Raw genomic sequence first — 11,128 nt, forward strand, 5'->3', positions numbered from 1 at the left:
CATTCACCACTGCTACAGGCCCAACTGCACCTTTACCTGTCACCCAGTTCTGATGGCCACATTCACCACTGCTACAGGCCCAACTGCACCTTTACCTGTCACCCAGTTCTAATGGCCACATTCACCACTGCTACAGGCCCAACTGCACCTTTACCTGTCACCCAGTTCTGATGGCCACATTCACCACTACAGGCCCAACTGCACCTTTACCTGTCACCCAGTTCTAATGGCCACATTCACCACTGCTACAGGCCCAACTGCACCTTTACCTGTCACCCAGTTCTAATGGCCACATTCACCACTGCTACAGGCCCAACTGCACCTTTACCTGTCACCCAGTTCTAATGGCCACATTCACCACTACAGGCCCAACTGCACCTTTACCTGTCACCCAGTTCTAATGGCCACATTCACCACTGCTACAGGCTCAACTGCACCTTTACCTGTCACCCAGTTCTAATGGCCACATTCACCACTGCTACAGGCCCAACTGCACCTTTACCTGTCACCCAGTTCTAATGGCCACATTCACCACTACTACAGGCCCAACTGCACCTTTACCTGTCACCCAGTTCTAATGGCCACATTCACCACTACAGGCCCAACTGCACCTTTACCTGTCACCCAGTTCTAATGGCCACATTCACCACTGCTACAGGCCCAAGTGCACCTTTACCTGTCACCCAGTTCTAATGGCCACATTCACCACTGCTACAGGCCCAAGTGCACCTTTACCTGTCACCCAGTTCTAATGGCCACATTCACCACTACAGGCCCAAGTGCACCTTTACCTGTCACCCAGTTCTAATGGCCACATTCACCACTGCTACAGGCCCAAGTGCACCTTTACCTGTCACCCAGTTCTAATGGCCACATTCACCACTACAGGCCCAACTGCACCTTTACCTGTCACCCAGTTCTAATGGCCACATTCACCACTACAGGCCCAACTGCACCTTTACCTGTCACCCAGTTCTAATGGCCACATTCACCACTACTATAGGCCCAACTGCACCTTTACCTGTCACCCAGTTCTAATGGCCACATTCACCACTACAGGCCCAACTGCACCTTTACCTGTCACCCAGTTCTAATGGCCACATTCACCACTGCTACAGGCCCAAGTGCACCTTTACCTGTCACCCAGTTCTAATGGCCACATTCACCACTGCTACAGGCCCAAGTGCACCTTTACCTGTCACCCAGTTATAATGGCCACATTCACCACTACAGGCCCAACTGCACCTTTACCTGTCACCCAGTTCTAATGGCCACATTCACCACTGCTACAGGCCCAAGTGCACCTTTACCTGTCACCCAGTTCTAATGGCCACATTCACCACTACAGGCCCAACTGCACCTTTACCTGTCACCCAGTTCTAATGGCCACATTCACCACTGCTACAGGCCCAAGTGCACCTTTACCTGTCACCCAGTTCTAATGGCCACATTCACCACTGCTACAGGCCCAAGTGCACCTTTACCTGTCACAAAGTTCTAATGGCCACATTCACCACTACAGGCCCAACTGCACCTTTACCTGTCACCCAGTTCTAATGGCCACATTCACCACTGCTACAGGCCCAAGTGCACCTTTACCTGTCACCCAGTTCTAATGGCCACATTCACCACTACAGGCCCAACTGCACCTTTACCTGTCACTTCCCCATTTCTAATGGCCACATTCACCACTGCTACAGGCCCAAGTGCACCTTTACCCGTCACCCAGTTCTAATGGCCACATTCACCACTACAGGCCCAACTGCACCTTTACCTGTCACCCAGTTCTAATGGCCACATTCACCACTACAGGCCCAACTGCACCTTTACCTGTCACCCAGTTCTAATGGCCACATTCACCACTACAGGCCCAACTGCACCTTTACCTGTCACCCAGTTCTAATGGCCACATTCACCACTGCTACAGGCCCAAGTGCACCTTTACCTGTCACCTAGTTCTAATGGCCACATTCACCACTACAGGCCCAACTGCACCTTTACCTGTCACCCAGTTCTAATGGCCAAATTCACCACTACAGGCCCAACTGCACCTTTACCTGTCACCCAGTTCTAATAGCCACATTCACCACTACAGGCCCAACTGCACCTTTACCTGTCACCCAGTTCTAATGGCCACATTCACCACTGCTACAGGCCCAAGTGCACCTTTACCTGTCACCCAGTTCTAATGGCCACATTCACCACTACAGGCCCAACTGCACCTTTACCTGTCACCCAGTTCTAATGGCCACATTCACCACTACAGGCCCAACTGCACCTTTACCTGTCACCCAGTTCTAATGGCCACATTCACCACTGCTACAGGCCCAACTGCACCTTTACCTGTCACCCAGTTCTAATGGCCACATTCACCACTACTACAGGCCCAACTGCACCTTTACCTGTCACCCAGTTCTAATGGCCACATTCACCACTACAGGCCCAACTGCACCTTTACCTGTCACCCAGTTCTAATGGCCACATTCACCACTGCTACAGGCCCAAGTGCACCTTTACCTGTCACCCAGTTCTAATGGCCACATTCACCACTGCTACAGGCCCAACTGCACCTTTACCTGTCACCCAGTTCTAATGGCCACATTCACCACTACAGGCCCAACTGCACCTTTACCTGTCACCCAGTTCTAATAGCCACATTCACCACTACAGGCCCAACTGCACCTTTACCTGTCACCCAGTTCTAATGGCCACATTCACCACTACAGGCCCAACTGCACCTTTACCTGTCACCCAGTTCTAATGGCCACATTTACCACTACAGGCCCAACTGCACCTTTACCTGTCACCCAGTTCTAATAGCCACATTCACCACTACAGGCCCAACTGCACCTTTACCTGTCACCCAGTTCTAATGGCCACATTCACCACTACAGGCCCAACTGCACCTTTACCTGTCACCCAGTTCTAATAGCCACATTCACCACTACAGGCCCAAGTGCACCTTTACCTGTCACCCAGTTCTAATAGCCACATTCACCACTAGAGACCCAACTGCACCTTTACCTGTCACCCAGTTCTGATGGCCACATTCACCACTACAGGCCCAACTGCACCTTTACCTGTCACCCAGTTCTAATGGCCACATTCACCACTACAGGCCCAACTGCACCTTTACCTGTCACCCAGTTCTGATGGCCACATTCACCACTACAGGCCCAACTGCACCTTTACCTGTCACCCAGTTCTGATGGCCACATTTACCACTGCTACAGGCCCAACTGCACCTTTACCTGTCACCCAGTTCTAATGGCCACATTCACCACTGCAGGCCCAAGTGCACCTTTACCTGTCACCCAGTTCTAATGGCCACATTCACCACTGCTACAGGCCCAAGTGCACCTTTACCCATTACTTGCCCAGTTCTAATGGCCACATTCACCACTGTTTCAGGCCCCAGCTCTGACAATGCCACTTCCGAGTAATGCTGCATATTTTTCGGCACACCTTGTACTTCTCAATGAAGTACAAAGGGAATATTCACTGGAGTAGTTATCTGCCCACCTCTCCAAATTACCCGGCCATGCCAGTCTTCCCCTTCAATGTAACAGCACTCCCACTAGGCAACAGGAAGAGCATCAAAGTGAGGAGGTGGAGCCTGATATACACAAACAGGAAGCAAGATGACAACACATACCTGTGACTGCATTGGGGGACATTAAATGACATTCACATTAGCAGAGAACTTTTTCTTTCTTAAGCTCTCCTGAAAAAAATGTGCACCCGCCATATACCATCAGATGTGGTCTTGCATCAGGTAAACGACTGATCCATAATTGAGATTGTTAAATAACCCCCCATGCACGCTCAACATTACATCATATGGCTGCAGACATCCAATGCAATGTCAGTCTGATCACTGCTCTCCCTGGCTTTGTACTTCTTAATGAAGTACAAAGGGAAAGTCACTGGAGTAGTCTATCTGCCAACCTCTCCAACCTACCTGTCCATGCCAGTCTGATATCAAAAAGCCTTTCCTAATCAATGTTCAACTAATGATGTTCAATATATTTCATGTTTTTTACAACAATAGCAGAAAAAAATCACAGGACAGGGATTTCCCATCTTCATTGTACTGGTTTGTACATGTAAGTTATACATGTGAGGAACAAACACTTTACACCTATCCTATTATTCCCCATTAGCCAAGGCTTCACCTGCTGCTGGCCGGCAGGCAATACAAAGCTAGCAGCACATTCACTTTTAAAGCAGACCTAAACTCTTGCACGGGAGAGAAGGGAAAGCCAGAGAAACCCACCCTGTGTGTATTTAGAGATAACAGCATGTCCAATTCTCCCTTATCTGCAAATAATGAGCTGCCATTTGTCAGCTCGGTCTGATCCGTGCTGCAGGTGTGCCGACTTGTGTACTAATGTGTAAACACAGGAGGTTAACCCTTTCTTTGCTCCAATGAAACAAGGAAGTAACCACTCTGCAGAATCTCAGTAGGATTCCTGTAAGCTGCAACAAATGTTTATCTTTAAAGGTTATTATGATGTTGCTTAATTTTTAGAGCAGAGAGAACGTTCTGGGTTTAGGTCCGCTTTAAGGAACCTGATTTACAAGATGTATCCACAAAATATAACTTTGGTAACGAGCCCAAGATTTTTACCTATATTGCCTTTGCTTGCCATGTGGCAGATGGATGTGAAGAACATTTGTGTGGTAAAGCTGAAAATATAGATATATGGCTCCTACCTGTATATACATGTATCCAGTGCAAGTTCAAGACTTAATGTGTAACCTGTAAATGAACATAAAATGTGTCTAAGCTTGAAAAGCACGTCACTGTTGTAGGAAGGAAGGCACCCTGCTCTCTGAGGCCTATGCTACACCTCGCTGGCAAATCCTATGGGTTGTGCAGCTTTACCTCCAATATGCAAATCGTGCTCAGAAGCTCTAATGTACACAAGACAGTGAAACAAAGCAAGTAAGTCAAAGGACTCTGACTGATGCTAAAAATAAATACTAATAAAGCACAGATGGAAAGTAGGAATGGCAGAACATCCCTTGAAATGGCATGACTACTGCTCCAGAAATGTTGCACCTTCGCAAGTCCCAGTGTGAGACTAGGATGCCGTATAGCTAACGGATGCCACCTCTAAAAGCATGGCTTCATAGTGGTCTGGCTCAGTAGCCAGAAGATATATGTAAACAGGAGGCTTGTGGGGGGAAAAAAACAAACAAAATATATACAGGCAAAATAATAGGACATCGCACAAAATGAGGAAAAGACCTCGGAGACCATTCCCAGCAGCAAAAGGTTAGCGAGTCCTCCCTGGGAAGGGCTGGAACAGTGCTTCTGTACAGTGAACCCACATGCACCAGGTGGGTGGGGTTGGTGGGAGGGGATCTGCCCAGACTGGATGCAGAGCTGCATTACACGCCTTGACCTTCTCCCAGCATCCCCCTCTCCGTTAGGTGAGATTTCAGAGTGTTGAAAATGTGGATTTGTTGGTCGGGACGCAAAGTTAAAAACTGCTGGATGAGTTTACTTGGGTTAGGACCTCTGTAAATAAAAACAAAAACATATGGCATAAATAGGATGTATAGACGCTGACAAAAAAAAACAACAAGGCAAACCTGATCACCAACAAAGGTTTTTTTCCTTTACTTTTTTCGTAATCTACAGTATGCAAAAGTCAACATGATCATGAGTAATAATACAATACAATAACATTTCTATAGGGCTTTTTTCCCATAGGACTCAAAGCGCTTAGGCTCTCTCAGATTCAGTAATTGGTAGTAGGATGAAATATTCACACAACAAGTTATATTTCTGCAAATGCCAAACAGAACAGGTGGGTTTTCAGTATGGATTTTAACACGTCCAGGGATGGAGCTTTCCTGATCTGAACGTAGGGGCAGCATGACAGAAGGCTCTGGGACCAAAAGTTTCCAAGTGGACTCTGGGTATGACTAGATTATTAGAACCTGTGGATCTGAGAATGCGGGGATTGCTGCGTAGCTGCAACATATCTTTCATGTATCCAGGGCCCAGATTAGTCAGGGATTTAAATGTCAGTAGGCCGATCTTGAATAGGACCCTCCATTCTATAGGTAGCCAGTGAAGGGAGTGCAGGACTGGTGTTATGTGGCAGTGACGGGGTTGGTTGGTTGGTTAGCAGTCTGGCAGCAGTGTTCTGTATCAGCTGTAGGCAGCACAAGACCTTTTTTGGGAGGCCAGTGTAGAGAGCATTACAGTAGTCCAGTCGGGATGTAATGAAGGCATGGACTAAGGTTGGCAGATCTTCTGGGGGGATGAGGTGCTTGATTTTTGCTCTAATACGCATACATATTGATCAATTTTGCAGATATGTTTTTTCAGTGAAAACAAAGTCATTAGTCACTCTGATGTTACTTATGAACTAAAAGCTATAAAGTGAGAAAGAAAGAAATTAGATATCGCATGTTGTTTATTGGATACTGCTGTGGTGGATCACCTTGAAGATATTTGAATAATATTGTTGATACATCTCCCAATTGATTGATTCACACCTGACCTACTAGCCAAAGCTACGTACACACTTAGATATTGTAGCCCGGCAGGGATCAGGACTCCATCCCTTGGGCGACAGTTTGGGGGCCCGCTGCTGTACAGACAAGTCACTAGCCTGAAGGCTAGTGACACCACTGTTCCTATGGAGGAAAGGCAGGTGAATAACAAGCAGCACACAACAAAGTAGCTGAGAACAGTGCGCATTCCGAATCTTTAGGAAAAGTTGGCCAGCCACCGTACACACTCTGTATTAACTCTACAATCTCGGCTGATGCTGTTTTTATTGACCTCCACAGCCAACTTCAATCCAGCGTGTGTATACAGCTTTAGTCCATGTATCATTAAGAGCCAGTAACCTAGGATTTTAATCAGATTTACCTTCCGAGACAGACCCTGCACTGCCTAATAGTCAACTTAAAAGAGAACTGTAGTGAGAGGTATATGGAGGCTGCCATATTGACTTCCTTTTAAAGGAAAGGTTCAGGGAGGGTGGGTAAAAAATAAAAATCAAATTCCACTTACCTGGGGCTTCCTCCAGCCCGTGGCAGGCAGGAGGTGCCCTCGCCGCCGCTCCGCAGGCTCCCGGTGGTCTCCGGTGGCCGACTCGACCTGGCCAGGCCGGCTGCCAGGTCGGGCTCTTCTGCGCTCCAAGGCCCGGAACTTCTGCGTCCCACGCCGGCGCTCTGACGTCATCGGACGTCCTCCGGGCTCTACTGCGCATGCGCAGTAGTTCTGCGCCTGCGCAGTAGAGTCCGGAGGACGTCCGATGACGTCAGAGCGCCGGCGTGGGACGCAGAAGTTCCGGGCCTTGGAGCGCAGAAGAGCCCGACCTGGCAGCCGGCCTGGCCAGGTCGGGTCGGCCACCGGAGACCACCGGGAGCCTGCGGAGCGGCGGCGAGGGCACCTCCTGCCTGCCACGGGCTGGAGGAAGCCCCAGGTAAGTGGAATTTGATTTTTATTTTTTACCCACCCTCCCTGAACCTTCCCTTTAAGCAATGTCAGTTACCTGGCAGCCCTGCTGAGCTATCTGCCTGCAGAATCACACCAGAAACAAGCATGCAGCTAATCTTGTCAGATCTGACAAAAATGTCAGAAACACCTGATCTGCTGCATGCTTGTTCAGGGGCTATGGCTAAAAATATTAGAGGTAGAGGGTAAGCAGGACAGCCAGGCAACTGGTATTACTTAAAAGAAAATCAATATGGCAGCCTCCATATACATTTCACTATAGTTCTCCTTTAAAGGGATTTAAAGGGACTCTGTAACAAAAATTTTAGCATTATTTCTCCTAGCCTACAAGTTCCTAAGGCTTCTCTCCATTGTGCCCTGGCTTACTGCAGCACTTTCTACTTGCACTGTCTCTGTAATAAATCAGCTCATCTTTCCCCTGTCGGACTTGTGGCTGTGTCTGGAAGGCTGCCAACTCTTCAGTAATGTGAACAAGTTAACCCCTTCCACGCCCCTCCAGTGCTCCTGTGATTTTTTATTCCTTGCAAACAACCTCCCTGCTCTCACTGTCAGCTTGTCTGCTATCTGTGAGGCTGATAAACACAGACTGATAAACTGAACAAAGAATAGCTGGCTGAGGAGGAAGCTGCCTGTCAGGCTGACAGGAGTGCAGAGCTGACGCAGCTTGTCATGCTTCATTGACACACAGAGCTCTTTCAAAACTTGCACATAACCTCTGGAGACTGAATTCAATGTGTAACTCACTGAATTTTCTGTGTACTCACTGTGTATTAACTGAGTTCACTGCTCTGCTGATGTACTTCCTGTTTTGGTGGCCATCTTTTCTGTTTACAAAACAGTTTATAAAACTGTTTTTTTTACCCTCTTTATTAAGCGGAGAGCAGCGAAAATAATACAGAGGGGGCTAGGAGATGACCCCAAACAGGCAGGGATGTTTGTTTATAATTCATTTTGTGAATACAGATTCTCTTTAAGCAGTACATTTTGAAAACTTATCAAGCAGACCTCCCCCTCACCAAGAGTGTTATGCGCACAACACTCCCAGTGACGTAAGTGCGTGCGTGCACAAAAGCTGTCAACCCAACGGGGTTGGTGATCCATTACAGCCTGACAGTGTGACTCTGGAGAAGACCACAGCTGCGGCGAGGGACACAGACACTTCTATGGGCTGGAAGAAGCCCTAAGGTAAGTAAAAAAAGCATATACTTACATAATCTTGGAATTCCTTTAGGCCTCGTTTCCACGGCGTGTGGCTGCGAGAGACGCACGGCAGCACTTCCTGATCTGCACGTACGGAGATGAATCCCAAAAGCCATGCCATGCACGGCTATGGGAATCGCTGCCTCCTGCACAAAAACTGATGGCAATGTTGGCCGAATTGCTAGGGCAAGCGATTCAGCCGGGGCCCCATTATTTCCTATGGCAGAGTTTCCCGACGCGATTTGCCTGCGGGGAAACTCTGCGGATTCGGCCCGGTTTCCGCACTGGTGGACACGGGCCCTCAAGTCTCTGCCTCTAGGGATTGAGATAGCAAATAATTCTGAGTCAATGGAACTGTTTCTGTTAAGTTTGTGCAAACTTCTACAACTTGCAAACCGACCAGACAAATGCTACTGGTCCAAAGCTGCAAAAATCTAGCATCAAAGTTAGCATTAACTTGTTATTTGAATCACAATGCCCTTCCCATCACTCCTTCCTCACCTGATGAAGCTGGCAATGTACACGTTGACAAAGGTAGCCATCAAGTACTGGCAGTCAAATCTGTCCATAATACCACCATGGCCTGGAATGGTGTTGGCAAAATCCTGAGGAAAAATAGAGAATACAAGAACATTATGCTTATCTGCCAGGAACAAGGGGATAAGGAGCAGAATCACTCATGGACAATACGGGGCTAGGAGAAAACCAACTTTTTCATATAACACAGCAGCTATAAAGGTTTATATTGTCTGTTTATTCTATGCTTGTTTTTAATGATCTGCATTAGTCAAGGAAGCACCTAGCTCCACCTTGCTTAACTACACTAGTCTCCAGAATCTGCCCTGTCGGAAATCTTTATTCTACTAATAATATTTTCTTGTCTTCCGCTCTAGTCACCGACTCTCATTCTCGCATTAAAGACTTCTCTTGAATTCCTCCATTCACAGGAACTCCCTTCTACAATGTTTGTCACTCGCACACACTTGCCACCTTTAGGCTCAACCTGAAAACGCACCTCTTCAGGAAAGCATATAATCTCACCTAGCACACTAACTAGCCATCTACCATCAAATTAACCAGCAAGCTCATGGTGACCCAGAACTCATTGGAGTGTGTAAGGGACTACAATGGTCCTAAAAGCCCCCTTACTAAGATGTTAAGAAAAACAAAAATTTGCTTTCCTAAAACAGAAAGAATTTGCGATAATTCAGGTTGGAGTGAGCTCGAGATGTCTCCCAGAGCACCACTGCTGAATGTATGCAAATTAACCATTGTACCCTTAGAAGCTAAACACACCTCCAGAACCGCTGGAATGCAATGATGTGTCAGCTTGTTAAATTGTACAGAGCCATAATAATCCAACATGCATACAGACTGTTTCGGATTGTTTGATCCTCATCAGTGCATGGCATGGATTAATTTGGCTCTATGGAGTAGGGCTTGTAAACCGAGAGGTACAGACTAACCAGCAAGCTCATGGTGACCCAGAACTCATTGGAGTGTGTAAGGGACTACAATGGTCCTAAAAGCCCCCTTACTAAGATGTTAAGAAAAATAAAAATTTGCTTTCCTAAAACAGAAAGAATTTGCGATAATTCAGGTTGGAGTGAGCTCGAGATGTCTCCCAGAGCACCACTGCTGAATGTATGCAAATTAACAATGTACACAACTTCCCCTAAGCAACGGTTTTACATTTTAACACCTTAGAACAGGGGTGTCAAACTCAAATACAAAGTGGGCCAAAATAAAAAAAATGGGACCAAGTCGCGGGCCAACCTCAATGTTCACTGCCACCTTCCTACCTTATAAGTTCACTGGTGTCTAGTGGCCCTCCCTCCCAAATACATTTCCCTGGTGTCTAGTGGCCCCAACCCTCCCCTATACAGCTCTCTAGTGATTAATGCCCCCCCCCCCTATGGCTTTCCTGGTGTTCTAGGGCTTCACCTATAGTATAGCTTCCCTGGTGGTCTAGAGTGGGCTAAACATAATGCAAAGTGGGGAAACCACATGAGGGCCAAATTTAATGGCTCGGATCGCCAGATTTGGCCCACGGGCTGGAGTTTGACATGTATGCCTTAGAATGTAAATGAAGAATGGGCAGGGCTCATTTTCCCCTTATGTGATATTACTGCTGTGTAAAAAGGGTACATATAGACGTGCACAAAAGTGTAATTTTTGACCATTCCTCTTTACAGAACTGTTTCAGTTCAACAATATTATTGGGATGTCTGGTGTAATTCGCTTTCTTGAGGTGATGCCACGGCATCTCAAACGGTTTAACATCAGGACTGACTGGGCCACTTCTATGCTTTGGGTCGTTGCCCTGTTGCAACACCCATCTTCTGCTGAGCTTCAGCTGGTGGACAGATGGCCTTAAGTTCTCCTGCAAAATGTCTTGATAAACTTGGGAATTCATTTTTCCTTCGATGATAGCAATACGTC

At 47.2% G+C, this 11,128-nt stretch overlaps 1 protein-coding gene across 2 annotated transcripts in view; it reads right to left on the reverse strand.

Annotated features, from left to right (window-relative positions):
- Positions 1-2,598: 2,598 nt before the first annotated feature.
- CDS2 (CDP-diacylglycerol synthase 2) overlaps positions 2,599-11,128 on the reverse strand; it is a 102,336-nt gene continuing 93,806 nt past the window's right edge. Inside the window, exons 12-13 of one of the 2 annotated variants that reach the window (XM_068274812.1) lie at positions 9,188-9,291; positions 2,599-5,527 (exon numbers count right to left, since the gene is read on the reverse strand). In XM_068274812.1, coding sequence (XP_068130913.1) covers positions 5,398-5,527; positions 9,188-9,291 — 234 coding nt within the window. In that variant the 3' untranslated portion in view covers positions 2,599-5,397. The remainder of the gene's footprint in view (positions 5,528-9,187; positions 9,292-11,128) is intronic. The other variant, XM_068274811.1, reaches the window with a different exon arrangement.

This window comes from Hyperolius riggenbachi, chromosome 3 (assembly GCF_040937935.1).
Source record: "Hyperolius riggenbachi isolate aHypRig1 chromosome 3, aHypRig1.pri, whole genome shotgun sequence".
In the NCBI taxonomy this organism is placed as follows: Eukaryota; Metazoa; Chordata; class Amphibia; order Anura; family Hyperoliidae; genus Hyperolius; species Hyperolius riggenbachi.